The 23344-nt window shown below is 55.4% G+C and overlaps 2 protein-coding genes across 4 annotated transcripts; one reads left to right on the top strand and one right to left on the bottom strand.

The window, feature by feature from the left end:
* Positions 1-6: 6 nt before the first annotated feature.
* smyd4 (SET and MYND domain containing 4) lies at positions 7-10320 on the top strand. Of its 2 annotated transcripts, none has more exons than XM_069184218.1 (10): positions 7-264; positions 1222-1366; positions 2372-2461; positions 3304-4357; positions 4545-4727; positions 6355-6524; positions 6948-7083; positions 7241-7357; positions 7603-7726; positions 9038-10320. In XM_069184218.1, exons 1-10 carry the CDS (start codon positions 131-133, stop codon positions 9171-9173), a joined length of 2289 nt encoding a protein of 762 aa, XP_069040319.1. In that variant the 5' UTR covers positions 7-130; the 3' UTR covers positions 9174-10320. The 2 variants fall into 2 exon arrangements, with proteins under 2 accessions (XP_069040319.1, XP_069040320.1); XM_069184219.1 differs by lacking the exon at positions 9038-10320 and adding an exon at positions 8771-9007.
* Positions 10321-10362: 42 nt separating this feature from the next.
* On the bottom strand, positions 10363-21937 carry serpinf1 (serpin peptidase inhibitor, clade F (alpha-2 antiplasmin, pigment epithelium derived factor), member 1). 2 transcript variants are annotated; one of them, XM_069184221.1, is made up of 9 exons: positions 21722-21937; positions 18842-18973; positions 17404-17474; positions 16842-17040; positions 16368-16523; positions 15495-15701; positions 14651-14790; positions 12076-12286; positions 10363-11179 (listed from the first exon to the last, which is right to left on the bottom strand). In XM_069184221.1, exons 3-9 carry the CDS (start codon positions 17464-17466, stop codon positions 10914-10916), a joined length of 1242 nt encoding a protein of 413 aa, XP_069040322.1. In that variant the 5' UTR covers positions 17467-17474; positions 18842-18973; positions 21722-21937; the 3' UTR covers positions 10363-10913. The 2 variants fall into 2 exon arrangements, with proteins under 2 accessions (XP_069040322.1, XP_069040321.1); XM_069184220.1 differs by lacking the exon at positions 18842-18973 and having other exon boundaries at positions 21722-21935.
* Between the last annotated feature and the right edge of the window lie 1407 nt (positions 21938-23344).

The following is a 23344-nucleotide window of genomic DNA, read 5'->3' as shown; positions in this document are numbered from 1 at the left end:
GGAGGATCTCTCAAAAGTGGGATCTATCACCCTTGACCGGAGAGTGCTGCTGGGTTTGTAATGTGTGTGCCCCGCTGCATGCAGAGATCCAATAGCTAGGCGTTAGTTTTATCATTTTTTTCAAGAAACAATGGATTTGCCGTGCCCCGAGTGGCAGAGACATGTCGAACAGAAGTGGAAGCTTTTGCCTTCCGTCCAAAAGCAGGCGTTCACGTCGCTCACCGAGCCGGCGGAGATGTATGCTTTCTGCGTCACGTTGGTGAAGTGAGTACAGCTCGCGTCCTGTCTCTGTCAGTGTAGAAAGTCTTGAATGAAAGTGTCGCAAGTGTACCTCTGAATTATCCCTTTTGGGATCGGGCTCAGTCTTGCTCGTGTGCAAACTGCACATCTAATTCATTAGCTGTTTTGCGCACCGTGGATAATCAGCCGAGGGATCAGTCCAAATCCTGTATCTGTGCAAAAATATTTACTTTTTTAAAGTTTACTAATAAAAAAAACTATAGCATGAATTTTGATTTTTAATTGAAAAAACCTGGAGTATGTGACAACTGTACAGTAAAAAAATGCTTGTTTGCAGATTATAATAATAATTGCTTACATTTATATAGCGCTTTTCTGGACACTCCACTCAAAGCGCTTTACAGGTAATGGGGATCCCCTCCACCCCCACCAGTGTGCAGCCCCACCTGGATGATGCACCAGTCCTCTCCCCACACACCAGCTCTCAGTGGGGAGGAGAGCAGAGTGATGAAGCCAGTTCAGAGATGGGGGTTATTAGGAGGTCATGATGGGTAAGGGCCAATGGGAAATTTGGCCAGGACACTGGGGTTACACCCCTACTCTTTTCAAGAAACGCCCTGGGATTTTTAATGCCCACAGAGAGTCAGGACCTCGGTTTTACATCCCATCCAAAGGACGGCACCTTTTAACAGTATAGTGCCCCCGTATCTATACTGGGCCATTAGGACCCACACAGACCGCAGGGTGAGCGCCCCCTGCTGGCCCCTCTCACACCCCAAACGGGCAGCAGTGAAACTGCAGCCCTGCTCTGTGAAGGAAGCAGCGCTCTTCCTGGCTCTGCGGTCGTTAAAAAGTAGTTATCTCAAGTCAACCGCATGTTGAAGCGTCTTCAGCTGGGGCGGCGCTGCTTCAGTGCCGAGGCGGACGAAGGCCTGATGCTCTTTCTTTCTCTCTCCCTCCCTCCCTCCCTCGCCCCGTCAGCGGTGAAGATGCGGCGCTGCTGTCGCGCGCGGCGCGAGGACGCTCCGTGCGCAAGAGCCCGGACTGCGCGCGCCTGCTCAGGGAGCAGGGGAACGGGAAGTTCAAGGCACGAGACTACCTGGGGGCACTGCTGCGCTATTCTAAGGTCACCGGTCCCGTTTCATTTACAGGCACACCCGGCTCTGCTCACGCGTCAGCTGCGCAGTCTCTGTTACCTGACATTGCTGCTTCATTATTTGTATTCATTTTTATTTGGCTGGTGCTTGCACCCACAGCAGGTTTTAAAAAAAAAAGTATTTATGCATAACAGAATAACAAAAATTACAATACAAACAAGAGCGCATATAACAGTTCAAGACAAAAAGATCGCCAGGGGTACATACTACTACATAACTTCAAGTTAGGAAAAAAGATTAAACAAATTAAATAAACATAATGTCTGCACTGCTTTCATATTTGTGTCTGCAAATACCCCCCTTACATCCATTTTAAAATGCTCAAGCATTTTATGTATATAATAACGTGCCATTAGAATAATTACATTTATTACCAACGAAATTTTAATATTGTTTTCGATGGGGCTGAAACTCAACATAACATCTTTTTTCATCGATATTGATATTGGTTTCTTTTTTAATATAAGTCTGCAGCTTAGTCCAGAAAAGCAAAGCAGCTTATGTTTGTAATCATTGTACTGGAGGCATGTCTCAGTGCAGTACTGGGGCTGAGGGGTATGATCGCACTGGGGATTCGAACCCACACACCTTCCAGCTGGGAGTCCAGGTGCCTGACTGCGCCCCCAGACTGCTGGCGCTCGGCACCTCTTACAGAGCTGGCCGTGCAGGGTCTGGGCCTGTCTGGCTGCCCAGCAGATGAGGGTCATGTGTTTCGTGCTCCAGTCCTGCGCCTTGTAAGACTCCAGGACAGCTGTCCTGGCGGCGTGGGGCACCCCAGGGGCGGACATCGCCCTGCGCCCCTCCCCCAGCGCCGTTCCGCTGACGCTGCATTCGGAAACCCGGCTCCCGGCCTGCTTGAGCGCTCATGTGTCCGATGCCGTTGCAGTTCTGCGAGCGGCCAGGAGGTGGCGCCAGAGTGGTGGTGGTGGTGGGGGGGTGGCCCTCTCACAGTCTAGTCCTTGCTCTCTCCGCAGGGCGTGTGCCAGGCGGACCCGGGCAGCCAGGAGCTGGCCCTGTGCCTGGCCAACCGCTCCGCTGCGCTCTTCCACCTCGCCCAGTACCAGGTGAGCGCCAGAAGCCTGCACGCTGCACGCTGCACGCTGGGTTTAGTGTGAGCTTTCGGGCAAAGGTAAAGCTCGGGTTGGGGTCACGGAGCTTTTAAATGGCTGAATGAAGCGCTGGCGTGTGGGCCTTGGAGTTACCCTCCTATGGGCCCGCCCTGTGTCAGAGGATCAACCCCCAGAGCTGACTGGAGGTCAGAAGGGCTCCCCCTTGGGCGTGGGCTGAACCCCACTGTGCGATCTCTGAGCTAAGATACGCTGAACTCTGTTGTCCCCCAGGGGAAAGGTTTTACTGACGCACAGCGGCTCTGTACATCTAAATACATCCCCTCTGTTACACACGCATAACTCGTTGCAACAGTTCCATCACATTACACATACATATTTTACAGCACGCTCAGTTTATACACAGTTGCATTTATCCTTGCCAATTATTTGCATTAATTACTTTTAATAGATTAGACATAAGAGAGAGAACACATTATTATCTGATCAACATCTGGGAGCCCTGAAATGTTTGCCAGAGGTTCTGATGTGCAGAATTAAGAATATAAAAAGGGATCTGATGTACTTGTTTCCCTCCTGGTTAATCACGGAGGAGAGCTGCATCAGTCCCATAACCTTCGCTGCTGTTTGGACAGGACGGGTGATTTTTGATCTTGATTGGACCCATAAATGACCAAACCACACCGCTGCACCATGTCTAGTTAGGCTCTCGGTGACAGCGTGGTAAGAGAAGAACGGGTCAGAACTCGGACGGCGCCGGGTGGTTGCTGTGGTACGTGGTGACAGACGTCCCGGGTTGTTGTGGGTCCGATCCGAAAACCAGCTGCTTGTTTTCGCAGGAGTGCCTGCGGGACATCCGCAGGGCGCTGAGCCAGGGCTACCCCGGACACCTGGAGCCCAAGCTGCTGGCCAGGCGGGCAGAGTGCCTCTCTCAGCTCGAGCGGGCAAGGGAGGAGGAGGAGGAGGGCAGTGCCAGTGCGGAGATCCGTACCGCCGGGGAAGGGGTTATGGAGCGCCAGGCACCGCAGGCACAGAGCGGCAGGCTGACCGGGACCCTGCTCTGCGCGTCTCCTGCCGTAGCCCTGCGCTTCGGCCACGGCAAGGGTCGCCACCTGCTGGCCGCGGCCGACATTGCGCCCGGGGAGGTGGTGGTGCAAGAGGAGGCGTTCAGCTGCGTGCTGATCCCCGAGGAAGCGGTCAGACCCGCGGTGGAGAGGGGGGCCGCGGGCACGGAGGACTGGCACTGCCATCGCTGCCTGCGCAGGGCGCTCTCCCCTGTGCCTTGCCAGGGCTGCAGTTACGCCCGTTACTGCGGGGAGGAATGTCGAGAGCAGGCGTGGGAGGGGTGCCATCGCTGGGAGTGCCCGCTTGGGGGGGAGCTGCTGGCGGCGGGGGTGCTGGCACACTTGGCACTCCGGGTGGCACTGCAGGCCGGGTGCGAGGAAATCAAGAGAGTGCAGGACCAGGGCAGGGGGGACGAAGAAACTCTGGACAGGATGAGCACCAGGGAAAAGTCTGATCAACCTGATGTGGACGGCTCCACAAACAGCACCCCAGTACCTGGATGTGACCCCTCAGGCCGCTACCTGGGCTCCTCTTACCTGTGTGTCCATCACCTGCTCCCGCACACGCACAGACACGCCCCCAGCCTGCGCTTCCTGTGCGCCGCTACTGTGGCAACGCTCTGTCTCAGGCTGAAGGGGGCGGGGCCCCTGTCGGAGAAAGGGGGCGGAGCTTCCCCGAGTGACAGGAGTGGGAGCCAATCACAGAGTGAGACGGAGGACGAGAGACAGGGGCGGCCTTTGGAGTTGGGCATGCTGGGAGCAGCAGCACTGAGGCACATGCTGCAGCTGAGGTGCAACGCCCAAGCTATAACTGCAGTGAGAGACACAGGTGAGGAACTTCACCAACCTTACATCTCACAGACCTCGTAATGCTGGCGGTGTGCAGGCCCTTGCTGGCACATTACCAAGAGGTCAAGGCAGCTTATAATGGCAAGCAGGCAAGCAGCATTGAACGAATGTCAGTACAAGAATGTGCCAACAGGTGCTGCTCTCTGACCTCTGACCTCTGACCCCAGGTGTCGGTGACTCTGCGGTGCAGTCCAGTGCTGAAGTCCGGATCGCCACGGCGATATTCCCCACCCTCAGCCTGCTGAACCACTCCTGCTCGCCCAACACCAGCGTCTCCTTCCAGTCCAACCTGGTCACTGTCCGCACTGCCCAGGCGGTGTTGGCCGGCCAGGAGCTCCTGCACTGCTACGGTAACTCTTTCTCCTTCCTGCGTTGGTCCCTCGTTCGCCCCCTGCGAACCCAGGGCTGGCTCCCCGTGAGTGGGCTCGCTCTTATCCCAGGATCTTATCCTCTTTCGTTTTCCTTCCTGGCACCTGCCTATATTTGGGATGTGGAATCACTCGGTGTTCATGAACACGAGCACTTGGCCTGCTGAGGAGCCTGTGACCGGCCGGTGCTCTGTGAGCCGGTCCTGTCCTGGCCCGTGGGCTTCTGCTGATTGGCAGTTCTTGACCGTCACAAGGCCATGCTGCCAGCTGTACCCTGGTTCTGGAGGGAGCCCCTGTCCCTGGTCCCTGCACTGCCTGCCCCAGTCTGCTGCTGGCATAGCCCTGGTGTGAGACAGCGTTGCCCAGGCAACAAATAGGGCTCGGGCCCAGGTGTGAGAGGGTGATGCCCAGGTAATAAATAGGGAGCGGGCCCAGGTGTGAGAGGGCGATGCCCAGGTAATAAATAGGGCTCGGGCCCAGGTGTGAGAGGGTGATGCCCAGGTAATAAATAGGGCTCGGCTCGGTCCCAGGTGTGAGAGGGCGATGCCCAGGTAATAAATAGGGCTCGGGCCCAGGTGTGAGAGGGCGATGCCCAGGTAATAAATAGGGCTCGGGCCCAGGTGTGAGAGGGCGATGCCCAGGTAATAAATAGGGCTCGGTCCCAGGTGTGAGAGGGTGGTGCCCAGGTAATAAACAGGGCTCGGGCCCAGGTGTGAGAGGGTGATGCCCAGGTAATAAATAGGGCTCGGTTCCAGGTGTGAGAGGGCGATGCCCAGGTAATAAATAGGGCTCGGTTCCAGGTGTGAGAGGGTGATGCCCAGGTAATAAATAGGGCTCGGGCCCAGGTGTGAGAGGGCGATGCCCAGGTAATAAATAGGGCTCGGTTCCAGGTGTGAGAGGGCGATGCCCAGGTAATAAATAGGGCTCGGTTCCAGGTGTGAGAGGGCGATGCCCAGGTAATAAACAGGGCTCGGGCCCAGGTGTGAGAGGGCGATACCCAGGTAATAAATAGGGCTCGGTTCCAGGTGTGAGAGGGCGATGCCCAGGTAATAAATAGGGCTCGGTTCCAGGTGTGAGAGGGTGATGCCCAGGTAATAAATAGGGCTCGGGCCCAGGTGTGAGAGGGCGGTGCCCAGGTAATAAATAGGGCTCGGTCCCAGGTGTGAGGGGGCGATGCCCAGGTAATAAATAGGGCTCGGTTCCAGGTGTGAGAGGGTGATGCCCAGGTAATAAACAGGGCTCGGGCCCAGGTGTGAGAGGGCGATACCCAGGTAATAAATAGGGCTCGGTTCCAGGTGTGAGAGGGCGATGCCCAGGTAATAAATAGGGCTCGGTTCCAGGTGTGAGAGGGCGATGCCCAGGTAATAAATAGGGCTCGGGCCCAGGTGTGAGAGGGCGATGCCCAGGTAATAAATAGGGCTCGGGCCCAGGTGTGAGAGGGTGATGCCCAGGTAATAAATAGGGCTCGGGCCCAGGTGTGAGAGGGTGGTGCCCAGGTAATAAATAGGGCTCGGGCCCAGGTGTGAGAGGGCGATGCCCAGGCAGTAGAGCTCAAGCTGCAGTCCTGGCAGGGATCAATGAATCCGAGCCCCCGTCTCCTCCCCTCCAGGACCGCACCGCAGCAGGATGGCGGTGATAGAGCGCCAGCGCCTCCTGCAGGAGCAGTATTTCTTCCAGTGCCAGTGTGCCGCCTGCTGCCAGGAGCTGGAGTCAGAGTGCAGAGGTCACGGGAGGGAGGCGCTGGGAGTGTGCTGCATGCGGTGCCACTCCGCTGTCCAGGTGCGTTCACACCGCGGTCTGTGTGGGTCCTAATGCCCCAGTATAGTGATGGGACACTATACGATACTATACTATACTTCAGATGAGACGTAAAACTGAGGTCCTGACTCTCTGTGGTCATTAAAATCCCAGGGTGTTTCTTGAAAAGAGTAGGGGTGTTACCCTGGTGTCCTGGCCTTTACCAATGCCTCCTAATAACCCCCATCTCTGAACTGGCTTCATCACTCTGCTCTCCTCCCCACTGAGAGCTGGTGTGTGGGGAGAGGACTGGTGCATCATCCAGGTGGGGCTGCACACTGGTGGTGGTGGAGGGGATCCCCATTACCTGTAAAGCGCTTTGAGTGGAGTGTCCAGAAAAGCGCTATATAAGTGTAGGGAATTATTCATTATTACTGTTAACGGTTTGTGTGTCCCTGGCTCCAGCGCTGCGAGGAGGGCTACGTCTGCTCCCAGGCTTCCTGCGGCTTCGTCCTGCCCCGGGCGGACCTGTCCCACAGACTGCAGGCCGTCCAGGGCCTCGTGGCGGGGGCGGTGAGCCTGCTGGAGACGGGACAGCCAGGTGAGGGGCAGTGGGCCGCCGGTGTTGAGCACCTTCCTCTCCCCTGCTGGGGTTTCAGAGTGTCTCTCACTCGGGGTGCACCCTGCGGCCGCGTGGCGTGCCTGTGGAGGGCACCCCGAGGCCCACGTGTCCCTCATGTCTCTCCTCCCTCCCTCAGAGGAAGCCGTGCAGCAGCTGCAGGAAGCCGTCAGCCTCGCCAGCCCGTTCCTGTCCCCGAGTCACCCCCTGCAGGGAGAAGCTGCAGACGCCCTGGCGCGGGCCTACGCCACACTCGGTGAGCGCCCCCCAGCCCCTGGGCAGCCCCCCGCGCCGGGGCGCACTCCGGCTGGGCTGTGGGTTCGAACCGCGGCGTGTGTCTCTCCTGCTTCGCTTCGGTCTGCAATAGAACGGTTGGGCGAAGGAGAGTTCGCTGTTTCGCCGTTCTGGGAGTGGGCCGGGAGTGGGGGGGGCGTGCTAATGTACGCAGAGGGGCTCACTGCCGCCTCCTGTCTGTCGACGCGTGCGCGCGCGACGCTGCAGGGCGCTGGAACCAGGCGGCCGCCCAGCTGAGACGCAGTGTGGAGGCGGTGCGCTCCCATCACGGAGAGGACAGCGTCGAACTGGGGCACCAGCTCTTCAAACTGGCCCAGCTGCACTTCAAGGGGTAAGCCCAGCGACGGGGGGCGGGGGCTTTTTGTGGTCCGAGAAGCTGTGTCTTTGGGAGATCGCGTGCAGTCCTGCACATACTGAGCCCTTAGCTCTGGGTGATGTGTTCCTGTTGTTTAGCCTGAGTCAACATGATGAAAGGGGACCTACAAGAGGAGCCAATTGATTCATTTGGCCAGCGGTTTACAGAGAGAAGCCAGAGTATTGACTTCAGCTGCGTGACTGGGAAGTTTGTGCCAGACTCTCGCAACCCTTTGTTTACAGAAGTGTGTCTTGTTCTCGGTCCTGAATGTACGTCCACATAGTGTCCACTTGTGCTTTCTGATTCATATTTCACCGGTTGTTCTGAAGAAGATCGCCGGGTTGACTCTTGAGGATTTTGAGGGCCTGTATCAGGTCTCCTCGGAGTTTTCTCTGCTCTAGACTGGAACGTTCCAGCTCCTCCACGCTGTCGGATTGTCAGTGTGGGACAATCCCTTGAGCCCCAGATGTAGCTCTTCTCTGGGCCGATCCTTTTCTAGAACCTGGAGACCAAACTCGTGTTCTAAATAAGGTCAGTGTGGGTCCTAATGCCCCAGTATAGTGACGGGGACACTATTCTGTACAAATAGGCACTGTCCTTTAGATGAGACTTAAAACCGAGGTCCTGACTCTCCGTGGTCATTAAAAATCCCAGGGCGTCTATGGAAAAGAGTAGGGGTGTTACCCTGGTGTCCTGGCCAAATTCCCCCCTGGCCTTTACCAATCATGGCCTCCTAATAATCCCCCTCTCTGAACTCGCTTCATCACTCTGCTCTCCTCCCCACTGAGAGCTGGTGTGTGGGGAGAGTACTGGTGCATCATCCAGGTGGGGCTGCACACTGGTGGTGGTGGAGGGGATCCCCATTACCTGTAAAGCGCTTTGAGTGGAGTGTCTAGAAAAGTGCTATATAAGTGTAAGAAATTATTCATTATTATTGTACGATCTGCTAGACAACATCCCTTGATTTAAATTATTATCTAGGAACTATATATCCACACATTCTCTTTGCCCTTTTAAAAGCTTCCCCAAGTCGTCTGGAGTGAAGATCAGTGAACCGTCTTGATAAAGATCAGTGAATCGGAGATCAGTGAATTGTCTTGATAAAGATCAGTGAATTGTCTTGATAAAGATCAGTGAATTGTCTTGATGAAGATCAGTGAATCGGAGATCAGTGAATTGTCTTGATAAAGATCAGTGAATTGTCTTGATGAAGATCAGTGAATCGGAGATCAGTGAATTGTCTTGATGAAGCCCCGCCCTGTGCCTGTCCCTGTGTCTGCCCCGCAGCGCTGACATCGGCGCAGCCCTGGCGGTGATTCCCGAGGCCCGTCGTCTCCTCGTCCGGCACTGCGGCCCCGGGTGCGAGGAGGTCGAGGAGCTGCAGGGCCTGGAGGACCTCCTGCGGGGGGCGCTGCGGTTCTAGAGCCCCAGCCGGTTCGCACGGAAGCAGGGAGTGGCGAGGTGGGCGTGGCCAGCTCCTGCTGCGCTCGGTTTAAATCGGGGGGGGCGAGCGCGTCTCCAGGACAACGGCCCCTTCTGCCCTGCGCTCCTGACCCGCAGGAGAGGGGGGGTGTCTGTCAGCAGGAAGAGCTGCCGGGCAGTCGTGGTCCCGTCTCCTGTGCTGATTCATTGCTCCCTGAAGACTCTGCCTGCAGCCACAGGCCAGTAATTCATTTCCCAGCCGAATTCCTGAGCAAAGCCCATGGGAATAGGGCGTTTCCACAGGGAAAGTGGTTAACCCTTTGGCAGCTAGGGTACGTCTGCCGACCGCTCGGGGTTTCACTAGGCCCAGTCTGGGTTTCATGGGCTGAAAAAGACTGATCAGTGGTTTGAAAACACTGCTACCTTTCCGGGGTCGAGGAAACTCAACCTGTTTACCTGGCGCCCCAGTAAGAGCCCACAGTACCCCTAGTGCCCCAGTACACCTGGCGCCCCAGTAAGAGCCCACACTGGTGTGTCTGGATACCAACCAGGGGCACCTTTATCATTGCCAGAGCCCCTTTGTTAACAACAAGCCGAACAACCCAGCTGCTCCCCTTAATGCTTGGGAGAGCCCTCAGGACTGGCACAGAGACACCCCGTCTTCAGGAGAGCCCTCAAGACTGGCACGGAGACACCCCGTCTTCAGGAGAGCCCTCAGGACTGGCACGGAGACACCCCGTCTTCAGGAGAGCCCTCAAGACTGGCACGGAGACACCCCGTCTTCAGGAGAGCCCTCAGGACTGGCACGGAGACACCCCGTCTTCAGGAGAGCCCTCAGGACTGGCACGGAGACACCCCGTCTTCAGGAGAGCCCTCAAGACTGGCACGGAGACCACCCGTCTTCAGGAGAGCACTGAGTTAGCACCCTTCTTGCTGTTAGTGTCTTCAGGGTGCCTTCTGTGCACAGGCTCCCTGCCTTGAACTCTACTGTGTTTGGTCTCAATCCTGATAAAAGTGTGAGTATATCATACTGCCAACCGCTCTTCTGCAACAAAGTTAGAATCCGATCAGTCCGAGTGCCCGGATGCGACACAGACTTGTTTCCCTCTGCACTGTCCATGTAGCTAATAAACATGGCACCCCAGTAATTGCATGTGATGTCACTTTAATTATGCAACGGGAGTCATCCGTGAGGGTTTGATATTTCTATATTTATTACTGTGTCGAAGAATACATTAAAAGACATTCTTCTGGAGAACCTCAAACAAACACCAGGGCTTTGCTTTGTGAATGCAGCCAAGCTGGTTCAGCAACACCCCCTCAGTGTTCTTTTGGAAGGCGCCCCCTGGTGGTCACTGCCGAAGGTGGAGGATGCAGTACTCTCCTGGGGCCGGTTCTGTCGGAGTGTTCTCTGGTGTGTTCCTGGGGTTTGCAGAACGTGAGGTTCTGAGCCCGTGTGGAGAGCTGAGGAGTTTTATCTGAAATGCGTGTTCTTTTAGGGAGTTTCACTTGTTTCTATACATTTTTGCAAGTTCGCAATGTGTGTAGTGTAAAAAGCTGTATTTGACGTGGATTGTGTGCTGCGTGTTGCGTGTTTCCTGCTGAGGCATGCCGTGTGCTGTAGTTTCTATGTTGCGCGTGGTTGTTTTTTGCGTGACGTCCATGTCTGGTGTGCTGCGTGTTGCGTTCTGACTGCGCTGGGAGTAGCATGTTGCGGGTGACGCTCTGAATCCCGCGCCGCTCAGATCCGCCCCAGTTTCTGGGGGTCCAGCACCTTCCCGATGAAAAGCAGGGCGCCCGAGGGCTCGTCCCGCACCAGGAACAGGAAGGGGCGGTTGACTTGGAAGGACAGCCCCAGCGCCTGGCCCTCGGGGTGGGGGGCTCGGGCCACGGACTGACCCCCCTCGGGCGTCATCTCGACCCCCAGCTTGTGGCGCACGCTGCCCACCTTCGCGGGCTGGGAGGTGATCTTCACCAGGTCCGTCTTGGCCAGCCACTCCTTCAGGCCTGCGGAGGAGAGGCGTGGGTCAGCAGAGAACCAGGGTTCCCTCTACTTCTCAATGGCCTGTGTGTGCACAAAACTTTCAAGTTGTGCATTTTGTTTTCCGCAGTGACAAAGTGCATGTACACCTGAAATTATTTTTGGTTAATATGGTAATCCTCATAGCAGCATGGAGATCCAACAGACCGGGACAGCGATCCCACGAGCCCAGTCATAGAGACTGAGTGTGGAGCCAGCATGAGCAGGAAGGTACGAGACCACGAGAGCACAGGTATCGATGATCGAGTAGTGGTAATAATGCACACAGCCCAGTTGGGCCTCTAACAGCCAGTCTCATGTGGTCAATCTAGCATTTTTCAATTGAGGACCGTGTTTACTTTATGATCTTTTTATTATTTAATTTTTTGTGCGCAGTTCAATTTCTTATGTGCTCTGATTTCATAACCTGTGTGCGCGCGTGCGCACACGCACAGAGCCGAGAGGGAGCAGTGCAGAGACCGGACACGATTTGCAGGAAATCGGGAGTGAAAAATACTCTGGAGCAGGACTGAAGCACAAAGTGGTGTTGAGGAAAATTATGATGATGATTGTTATTGACCCACCCCTCACTGTTTTTTTTTTTCTGAAACTGAGATAGGTGCCACAGGTCTTCCTCTTCACAAAACTGATGCGCTCAAGAACGACCTGCAGGTGGCGTGCTTGTACGCTGGACTGTTGTCAGTTCTGATCTGCTTAGTGCCTAGATGTTGCACTGCTGATAACTCAGGATTGGTGCATAGTGATAATTGCTTTTATGAAGCAATTTTCATCACAAAGCATCCCAGAGCCCTCCGCCGAGGGGCAGGGGCCCCATTATTGCCCTGGGAGAGCGCAGGTCCCCCGTGCCCGCGGACGGACGCACCCATGTCAGAGAGCAGGGGCAGCAGGTCGGCGGAGTAGCTGAAGCGCAGGGCGGGCAGGGCCAGGGACAGCTCCACGGGCTGCAGGGCGGACACGGTGTCGTGCACGAACTCGGCACTCAGGCTCTCCTCAATCAGCGTCATGTTCTGGGTGACGTCGTCGGGCAGGAAGATCAGCATGCTGACATCGCCCTGCATCTGCACCTGTGCGATCTGGAGAGAGAGAGGGGACATCTCACCAGGAGAGCTCAGTACCAGTCGAGCCCTGTTCCAGGCCAGCGCTACACCAACACAGGGGTGCCTTAATTTATCATAATAATTATTATTGCTTACACTTATATAGCACTTTTCCAGACACCCCACTTAAAGCGCTTTACAGGTATTGGGGATCCCCTCCACCCCCACAAGTGTGCAGCCCCACCTGGATGATGCGACGGCAGCCATAGTGCGCCAGTACGCTCACCACACATCAGCTAGTAGTGGGGAGGAGAGCAGAGTAATGAAGCCAATTCATAGAGAGGGATTATTAGGAGGCCATAATTGATAAGGGCCAATGGGAAATTTTGGCCAGGACTCTGGGGTTACATCCCTACTCTTTTTGAGAAACGCCCTGGGATTTTTAATGACCACAGAGAGTCAGGACCTCGGTTTTACGTCTCATCAGAAGGACAGCGCCTGTTTACAGTATAGTGTCCCCATCACTATACTGGGGCATTAGGACCCACACAGACCACAGGGTGAGCGCCCCCTGCTGGTCCCACTAACACCTCTTCCAGCAGCAACCTTAGCTTTCCCAGGAGGTCTCCCATCCAGGTACTGACCAGGCTCACACCTGCTGAGCTTCAGTGGGTTACCAGCTGGGAGTTGCAGGGTGATATGGCTGCTGGCTAAAGGCATTGTGCATAGGAACAGGAAAAGATTTATTCTATGCTGCAAGGAAAAGAAAAGAGACAACATTTCGGCTGTGGAGCCTTCTCAGGTGTCAGACTCCAGAGCTGAAAAGTTGTCTTTTTTATTTTCCTTCCAGCATGGAATAAATTTTTACTTGTTTCTTTGCAGCCTACGCATGCTGACGCAGCTCCCTACTTAAAGATCATTTGTTCTACAGCGGTAGACCTCGTAGTACCCTGGACATGTGGACGCTCTGGACAAATTCATCCTATGAGTTTAGCCTCAAAGCAGCTGAACATGAGTATTTCGCGGTGCCTGCAGTCTTGTCACTGGATTCAAACTGGTGGTGAAAGGTGGCTCTGAAACTGCACCAGCTCCCAACTGTACAGCTCCCTTGTCAGAGCACGACACTTCCTGACCGATAACAGTTTTCCCCTCTCACTTTGTGGGCCATCTAGAGCTGTGAAATCTGATTCAAGCTGAGAAATATCCGTGAAGCAGCTGTCAAATATGTCTCCAGGCCTGGTTATATCTGTTGTGTACACACTGCTCAGAAAAAGCGCTTTCTAAGTCCTGGTTGTCAGCTGTTAGATGGAGCAGATGGAGGAAATGAGTCTCAGTTGATTGCATCATCTGTACAAAAATTGCAGTTGTGCTTAGGTTGCTGTACAGCAGAAAGCAATAGGATCTTGTCTGCTGAGGATAAAGTCTGTGATGAAGCAGTGGCATCAGTAAAGAGCTTGGAGGATCACACAAACACTACCAGCAAACATGACGCCAGATCAGCACCGCTTCATTTACCAAACTTTCCTGTTCGTACAGCTGCCCCCTTGATTCTGAAAAACCATCCCCTTGGAACTTTCCAGCCAGTGCCTCCTGATGTACAGCTATTTGAGAAACATGTAGATCTGGTATTTCAAGGTGCAACAGCAGTGTCTGCAGCAGGGGCTCAAACCCACAACCCTCCAGTCATGAGCCCAATGACCCACCCAGTACACTACACCACCCTTGTTATGTGCTTACAAACAAAACCATGATAGATCGTCTGTTTGATCCAAATTAGATATCTCCCAGAGCAGAATACTTAACCCTCTCTGGAGGCATTACCAACACCCACAGAGGGCACAATGCCAACAGCATGAATTTGCTCATGGGCACAACTGGGAGGACCTCAGCTCTTTTGTGCAAATGAATTCATAAACCAAGAGGTGCACGTGTGCGGTGTTCTGTTGGAGAAGTTTTTCCCCACTTCCCCTTAAAAGAGTCGGGAGTCTGCTTCAGGAGTGAAAAGAAGTCTTTATGTAATGCGCATGGGAGCAAAACACACAGAGATGCTTGGTGTATTTTTCTCAAAGTGATTAAACTGGAGCAGTCCTTAGTTGTCTGTTATCTATCATGCTTCCCTGTTCTGATCAGATTGTCAGCATTCCAAGACCGTGCTCATTTTCTTCTGCCCCATTTGCTTAAGAGCACTTCTTTTAACACGATTGGTTACTGAGCTTCATAGCCTGCGTTCCTGTATAACGGTATCGATTCTCTGTGTATTTCACTCCTATGCACATAAAATAAAATCTTTTAACTTTCGAGATGGACTCCTGACTGATTCTTTTAAGGGGAAGCGGGAAAATATTTCTCCAACAGTTAATTGTGCTTGGGGCTTGGCGGGAGAGGCCTGCCTGTGTGTACCTTGCAGCGAAGGTCCGAGTCGATGCCCAGCTTCACGGGGTACCTGTCCTCTTTCATCATGGGCACGCGGGCTGGCGCCGACCCCTCCACCTGGAACGACTCCATCTGGTTGCTCTGGCCAAACCTCGTTACCCACTGACCTGCGGGGGGGACCGTTTCAAGACTGACATAAGGACGGTTCCGAAGGAGAGGAACCGTTCAGCCCGTCTCGGCCCTGCAGGTACGGAAGCCACTAGTTCATTGATCCTGTCTTGAAAGAAATCGGAGTCCTGGGCCAGTCTCTTGAGGTCCCTGCAAAACCTTAAAGGTTATAATTGATAAGATCACTTTATTGGCCATACACAATTTCTTGCATTAAGAATTTGTCTTTTCGCAGACCCCAGCATGCTCTCCATGAGACACACAGACAGGGAGAGAAGCTGGGGGTCGGAGCGCAGGGTCAGCCATTTATACAGCACCCCTGGAGCAGTTGGGGTGAAGGGCCTTGCTCAGGGGCCCAACAGGGTAGGATTCCTCTGCCAGCCTTCCTCTGCCAGCCTTCCAGCCACAGGCACAGATCCTTAGCCATAGTGCCACCACTCCACCCAAAACTTTGTTGCATTAGCCAGGAATCTAATGTTGCATTGGCAGGCAAGAATTCTACCACTGAACCACCAATGCTCACATTGAGCCATTGAGCCAGAAAAGTCAGGAGAGAGAATTCCCTGCAGTGTATTCTGCGTCCCTACAGTGTCCCTTATACTAGAGGTTGTTTTACAACATCTGCATCAGCTGGTCAGCGCCGTGAGGACTGGAGTGGACAGGGCCCCCCGACTCAGCTGGCGCCACAGCGCCCCCTGCCTACCTTTGAAGTACGCAGCGCCCAGCGGCAGCACGCCCATGTTGCGGGGGAGACTGGAGGTCAGGAAGCTGTTCACCTTGCCGCCCGTCTGCTGCTTCACCCAGTCGTTGACCTCCTTCAGGTCGCCGCGCGGGGAGCCCGTCAGCGCCTTGGGGCGCACGCCGTACTCGCGCTCCACGGAGTTGAGGTACTCCAGCTTCAGGCGCAGCTCTGCGGACGCACAGACAGACAAGACGCGCGGACGCAGCTCAGCGAGCCCCGTGCCCACGAGCGCCGCCGGGCGGCCCAGGCCCAGGCTGTGACCACAGGGGCGCTGCACTTGTACAGCCTGCCGGCGCCTTGGCAACACGCAAGAATTCATCTGCGAATCTGCATTCCGGCTGTTTCTGAGGCAGAGCTGCTAATAACACTGCAGCAAAGCCAGGGAGAAGGGTCTGCTGGGTAGGGGGACAGGAAGACAGCCAGGTGAGCGATGGGAGAAGGGGATGCTGGGTAGGGGGACAGGAAGACAGCCAGGTGAGCGATGGGAGAAGGGGATGCTGGGTAGGGGGACAGGAAGAAGCCAGGCTGGTGGAAGAGAGAAGGGGCTGCTGGGTAGGGGGACAGGAAGAACCCAGATGGGCGGAAGGGAGAAGGGGATGCTGGGTAGGGGGACAGGAAGACAGCCAGGTGAGCGATGGGAGAGGGGATGCTGGGTAGGGGGACAGGAAGAAGCCAGGCTGGTGGAAGAGAGAAGGGGCTGCTGGGTAGGGGGACAGGAAGAACCCAGATGGGCGGAAGGGAGAAGGGGATGCTGGGTAGGGGGACAGGAAGACAGCGAGGTGGGTGGAAGGGAGAGGGGATGCTGGGTAGAAGGACAGGCGGCTCGACACTCACTCCTCTCCAGGTAGACGCGAGAGGCAGAGCTGAACCCCTTGCTGGGGGAGGTGACGCTGGCCAGCAGGTTCTTCAGGGTGCTGTGCAGCTGGCTGTCCTGCAGGTGGTGGTATTGCAGAACTCTGTACAGCTTCCTCTCTGCCTCGGCAGAGCCCCCTGTGGGACAAACACAGCATTGCAGGATGGGCTCAAACACAGGAAGCAGCATGCAAAACTTAACACTATTAACTTGGCAGGATTCTGAAAAGGTGCTACATGACATCTCAGTGAGGGTTAGATATTTGTTTTTCACTACCTATGACCGTTGCTGGCCCTGCAGATTCACAGGCCTTTGCTTGCTCCACTTACATACACTCAAGTGCGTTTTAGTGTCTTTAGCCCCAGCCCTGACCCTTACCTGACCCCTGACCCCTGACCCCTGACCCCTGACCACACCCCACTCCAGCCCCAGACCCCTCCTCCCGCTCCGCTCACCCAGAGAGAGCTGCGTCAGGGCGGCGGACACGCTCAGGGGGGACAGGAACACGCTGGCCTGGGGGTCCCGGTTCACCTGCTCCCGGAACAGGCTGTAGCCGAAGTTGGCGGTGGCGGCGGCCAGCTTGGTTGTGGGCGTAGTGAAGAGTTCGGTCTCCTCCTCGGCGGCTCCCTCCGTCTCCGCGTTGGGATCGGGCTCCTGGGAGAGGAGGCAAGGAAAAGAGTGAGAATTCCCCCGGAACGCCGATGGCCCTGGTTCAGTGCGTTTCCCAGTGCAATACAGGCACAGCTGCAGGGCCTTCAAAATATCGACACACAACAATGTCAAAGAAATGTCAAAAATGCTGAACTTGTCTGCAGCTGCATAAATATGGGCTTTCTGTGCACGGTCAGCTTTTTCTGAGGGAGTGCTAAAGATCAGAAGGTGGGCTCCTGTCCAGGTGCAGGCTAGGACAGGGCACCTGCGTAGACACTACAGGCCAGGCCGGCAGCAGAGTGGACAGAGTGGACAGGGCGGACAGAGCTAGGAGGAACACGCAGACACAGGAGGGGGGGGACTCACCAGCTGTGCGCTCGACAGGGACAGCAGCGCCCCCAGACACATTAACAGGGTGATCTTCTGCATCCTGGCTCCTGCAGGACAGAGCAATGAGAAGACTTACAGCCACACGACACGCGCCTACCGGTCACGACCAGCAACACTGCACAGACACATTTTGGCTTTTTAAAAAGTGTCTCATCACTAGTTCTTTCATTATTTTGCCCCCAGCACTCAAGACATGACCCCCCCTGCCTCAGAGCTAGCGTACAGAAGGACCACAGTCCATCCCATGATTCCACTTCCTCTCCCCTTGTGTAGTTCTGTCAGTGACTTTACTGGAGTCCACTGAGTGCTAATAATAATAATAATTAATAATAATTGCTTACACTTAAATAGCACTTTTCTGGACACTCCACTCAAAGCACTTTACAGGTAATGGGGATCCCCACCACCCTGGGATTTTTAATGACGACAGAGAGTAAGAACCTCGGTTTTATTTCTCATCCGAAGGACGGCGTCTGTTTACAGTATAGTGTCCCCATCACCATACTGGGACATTAGGACCCACATGGACCGCAGGGTGAGCACCCCCTGCTGGCCCCACTAACACCTTTTCCAGCAGCAACCTTAGTTTTTCCCAGGAGGTCTCCCATCCAGGTACTGACCAGGTTCACACCTGCTGAGCTCCAGTGGGTTGCCAGTTGTGAGTTGCAGGGTGATATGGCTGCTGGATTAAGGACAGTTCAGCTAGTTGCCAAATATAGAGAGCTGTCTAGTCATATAACTACCTATGTGAAATGATCAGCTGCTTTGCACTAGGAGGCCCACAGTGAAAACTAAACTGCACCGTCTTCAGAATTTCCTTTAGACTCCCAGAAATCAGTGCAATCACATCATCGAGTCAAGTCATGTTTGTTTTGCTGTTATCTGTCATGGCCCATGTAAAGGTATGCCTGACACCGTTTTAGTTTTTTTACTCAATTACAATCTGAAAAACGACCAGACACATTTCACCAGGTCTATGACCACAGCTAGTGGTTTTCGTTCTCCTTACTAAAGAGTTTTGGGTTCCTCTCCTCTGTTGTCTTCTGGCTTTTTCTCTTTTCTTTATTGTAACGTCATGTATTGTCACACAGCTTTGTTAAGTGCCTTGGGGCAACCTTGTTGTGAAAGGCGCTATATAAAAATAAATTGAATTGAACTTGGCGGCTGACAGGGCTCCCACACTGTCAGCTGCCATCTGGACTCTGGTTAGTCCCGTCAGTTTGTGACATCACTGGCCTGTGTTTCTATGGCGATCGTGAGGCGTAGCACGCGGTGACATCACCACAAGCCTGACAGGAACGTCGCGGAGTCAACTGAGTGCCGCCAGTTGAAGAATCCCAGTCACGGTTGGCTCAAACCCGTGACACCAGAACCATAGAGCCCAACCTGCCCTCAGGAGAGAGTCTTGACCCACCGAGCCACTCTGGAGGTCCCTGAACCGGCCAACGTCTGGACACCTGTCTCAGCACAGAGCAGAACAGCTGTGTCAAGATGCTTTCTCTTGAGTTTACAGCAAGATTCTGGTTTCACTGCCTCAGCCCCGGGCCTGTCGGTAAATCACACATTTTTCTTAGTGTCAGTGAAAGTCTTTTCAAGCTGCAGCTCTAGGACAAGGCAAGTCTCTTTGGCACGATACCGGCCCGTGAGTGTGTAGGGGCACCTCCCCTCAGTGCTGACCAGGCCAGCTGCCCTACCTGCCACCCCAGACCACACAGCTGCGCCGTCCTCGGGGCAGCGGGAGTTGGCAGAGGGTATTTGAGATCCTTGCTTCCTTGTGCAAGTGAGGTCTCGCACAGTCTCCAGCTCCAGGGCTTGTTTGTACTCAGCCATGTGTTTTGACTTTGCCTCCTGCCTGACAGGGTCTCACCTGGCCCCGTGAAATGTGCTGACAGAGGCTTTTCCCTCTGCGTGTCGCTCCGGGGAGCAGGGATCTGGTTTTCCTTCCCAGCTCGTCTCGTGCAGATTCTGCTCCCAGACGCTGACGCTGACAGCCGCGATGCCAGAGCCAAGGGAGCAAAACAAGATGGCAGCTCTGCGCTTCCAGCAGGCCCGACGGGGGTCCTCCTGCACTACCCTGCCTGCAGACTCTGAGCTCCCGCCAAGCCCACATGGAAACAGGACAGCCAAACACTGGGGCTACCGGTGCAGTCTGCCGGCCAGTGTGGAGGAGGGCGGGGCCCTACGTCAAAGTCATCATCTTGGGTCTTTTGGGGAAAAAACGGCAGTGTCGCAGCCACATTTCCCAGAATGCCTTCATGCCAGGCCCGGTTTCACCAGTGGTCACCAAGATCGTTGAGTCAGGCCACACCAGCCCATTCTGAAGACTCTCCCTCCCCGCCGGCACCTTTCTGGGCACGCAAACCGCCGGTTCGGTGGCACTCCTGCTGCCCCCTGGTCCCGGCAAGAATCAATCTCCGCTGGACTCCGAGAGGGGCATCGGATGTCCGGCCCTGGAAACTCAATGGAATGGAACTGCTGGTGTTCGCTGAGGTTTAAAACTTCCTCAGCAGGAAGAAAACGCTCATTGGGGACACAGGCACACAAGGCACCCCTGCCAGAATTCCCTCCGCTCCAGATCACCTGAAATTCAAACACTCCGAACCCCATCCTGAAGCTCTGTAATGGCTTAGCCATGGAGCGCAGCCGAGCCTGGAAGTGCCGCCCCAAAATCGGGGGCCGTGTCATTAACGGACTGCGATCAGGACTCCCAAGGCACCCCAGAACTGGGCGGACCGCGTTCTTAGCCTGCTGCACAACAGTGCCCCCTTGTGGGCGGCCGTGTGACTACGAGCTGCGCCAGGTAGGGCTCAGGATCTCTCGCTGGCACTGTGGGCCCCCCGCCGGAGGAGGAGGCCGAGGGGCCACACTGGCGCCGCTGAGCTGATGGCACCATCGGCTGCAGATCGGCTCCAGGTCAGCGCTTGAGGGGCGGGTGGAGCACAAAAAGCCGATCCCGTTTGCAGACCAGACCATTAGACCATCAGACCACAGCGCTTACCAGACCATTCCCAGCCTCTCCGGGGATTGTAAGCGCGCTCGAGTCAGAAACGACCGCCCGGGGCCGCGAGGGTGAACGGATCCGAGCCCGGCCCCCCCGGGGGTGGGCGACTAGACCTCTCCTTGCCAAAGCATGCTGGGACAGGGCCCCCGCAGAGGGCGGTGTTTCTACCTGAGGGGAAGCGAGCGACTGGCAGGAGCTGCACTCAGGCCAGTAAAAATGGCCGCAAAAACCTCCGCCGGCAGATGCTTCTCGTTTTCTCCCCAGCCGCAGAGGAGCTCTCCCTCTGTCGGTCCGCGCAGGCGCTGAAGGGGTTACAGGAGCTCGCCGAGCTCCAGCTCACAGCCCCTGCTCCCTGGGTCCCGCACATCTGGAATTCCAGCTCACAGCCCCTGCTCCCTGGGTTCCGCACATCTGGAATTCCAGCTCACAGCCCCTGCTCCCTGGGTTCTGCACATCTGGATGTCATTGGGCTCCTCCTGTGTTTTCCTGTTGAATCCGTGCCCATCCCAAGCAAAACCTAGCCGGGCCTCCCGAGCCAGCGGGTCCCGGGGCTGTGTCCGAAACTCAACCCTCCCAGAGCCCGAGGCCAGGCTGTTAGGAAGCTGAAAGCCCCTCCTGGCTGGAGCTGGCGGGTCAGAGCCCAGAGCGCCTGTTTATAAAGAGCAAGCCGGGCCTCTCCTGCATCTTCACCTTTTCTGTGCAGAACCGCCTTTGGCATTTCATTCCCCGTCTTTTTAGCCAGACTTTAAGGTGGATTTGATCATTAATAAATGAGCACATTCCCTTTGTTCTTCCTCCCACTCTCTCCTACTCTCGCATGAGCACTCCACCTCCTCCTCCTCATCACCCCCAGCCGGTTCGGTTTCCAGGCCGTTTCGGGTGGAGGGGGGACACACGTCACGGGCGTCCGAGCAGGGCAGCCAGCGGCGCAGCTCCTACCCCGCGATCAAACCCGACTCCCAGCCCAGCCCGCCGCGTTCCCTCGTCTCGGTCCGGGCTGCATAAGGGTTCAGACCGGAAAGCGCCGCTCACGGAAATCGCCGATTAACGTAGTGCGGTAGCTGGGGAGTTATTCGTTTTACTGAAGCGCCGCACAAACGCACACTTCACGCATTGGCGACACACGCAAGTAAACTCTGATCAAGTCAAAGCCGGGCGAACACTCTCAACTCCGCGTTCGCTGTCAGATCGACGGCTCGAACCCCAGCCCGGACAGCAGACGGCGACCGCGGCTCTGGGGACGCTTCCACGTCTCCGTGTAGCGGCTAAGCCGAGGAAAAGTCTGGGACTGACCTTGCAAAGCTAGGCTCTGTTCTGAGAGGAGATCCCGCAGCTGCGACCGACGCGTCCTCGCCTTGATCCGACACCAGTGAGGCGCCCCAGCCCGAGCCCGGCTCTTTATCTAGCCCAGCTGGGCTGTGACGTCGCCGTGCCGGAGCCGGCTGGCCGCCAGCGCGCTGTGCTAGCGAGGCGCCCCGGCACGCTGGGGCACGCTCCTCATCGGCCCGTCTCCCCGGCCAGGGGACTAACCCTATCACTGGACAAACAGCGATAATGACGGCCTCTGTAACTAGGCACAGGCTCCAGCTCCAGCTGCCCGGCTTAGTTGCTCAATTCAGCCAAACAGATTTGTAACAGCACGGTCTGCACAAATAGCAACAAAACCCCGAGCGCAAGAAAAGACATGTACTATGTAATTCGCCGCCTTCAAAGACGACATTAGAGTCCAGGCTTGTGATGAGGAGGGACGTGTGAAACGTTTTATTAAAATGTTATTAACGTTCATGTAGATGTTAGTTTGAATCCGCGCACACACACCCACAACATGACTGGGGCTGCGCTGCAGTAACACTAGTTCCCTGACATACCAAGGAGAGGAATGTCTCTCCGGCCTCGCCGACATGTGCAGTTTATTACGCTTTTAAGTCGATGTTCGCAGTTTTCGACTGAAAACGCGAACCACGTGACGTGGGATCGCGGCCGCGCGGGACGGAAAAAATGCCCTCGAGACGGAACATTTGTGCAGGGGCCGCCAGCGCGTGCGGCCGCCTCCAGCGTTTTCACAGCACGAGCCCAGACGTGGCCAGAGCCACCCCACGGAGCCATAAGCATAAACTTTTACTGACTGCCCCCCCCACACACCCCCTCCCCTTCCCTATTTCATGCAAACTGTATGTTCCTGCGTTTTGCGAGTGTTTGGATCGATCCGCGCACAGACGTGATAAAAATAACTCCTTGCTCGACATCAGCAAAAAAAAAAAAACAACAAGAGAAAAACAGGGGAGAAAATAGTCTCGTTCTATTCCCGGGCCGTCTTGTGCGGTGGATGAGAGACGTGGTGGATAAGGCTGGTCATTTACAACAAACCGTTATTTACCCAGCTCTGACTTTTCTCCCCAAACCGTAAACACACATTACGTGTAAATATTGCCAGGAGGGGAGAAGTGGAAGATGGGTTTTGAACAGGCGGCGTGGGGAGGCTCCCTGAATTACAGAGCCGAGCCGAGCCGAGCCGCGGGCGGTCCTGAGCCGGCGTGCGGTGAGTCACTGGCCGGAGGCGGAGCGGTCAGGGCTCAGGGGCTCCGGCTACGGGGCTGGACGGGCGCTCAGAGGGTCAGAGAACGGGTACGGGGCAGCGCCGGGTTCCCCTGGGCAGGATGTCTCTCGGATCACTCCGGTAAGGGGTCCTGCTGCCGAACTGGGTACCACTGGAATTCGCTTCGGATAAAAAGCATCAGCTAAAACAGGGTGATTCCTTGTAAAATGGATTCTCCCACTGGGCAAACCAACAACGGTGATGCATCTCTTTATAATCAGGACGGGCTGCCTGCCTGCTGCCCAATCAGATGAATTTCAGCATTAACTTTGGTAAATCTGTACATTCCTTATATATAGATTAAATATAAGATACAACTT

Source organism: Lepisosteus oculatus, chromosome 26 (genome assembly GCF_040954835.1).
Source record: "Lepisosteus oculatus isolate fLepOcu1 chromosome 26, fLepOcu1.hap2, whole genome shotgun sequence".
Classification (NCBI taxonomy): domain Eukaryota; kingdom Metazoa; phylum Chordata; class Actinopteri; order Semionotiformes; family Lepisosteidae; genus Lepisosteus; species Lepisosteus oculatus.
This window is presented reverse-complemented; position numbering and strand designations above follow the sequence as displayed.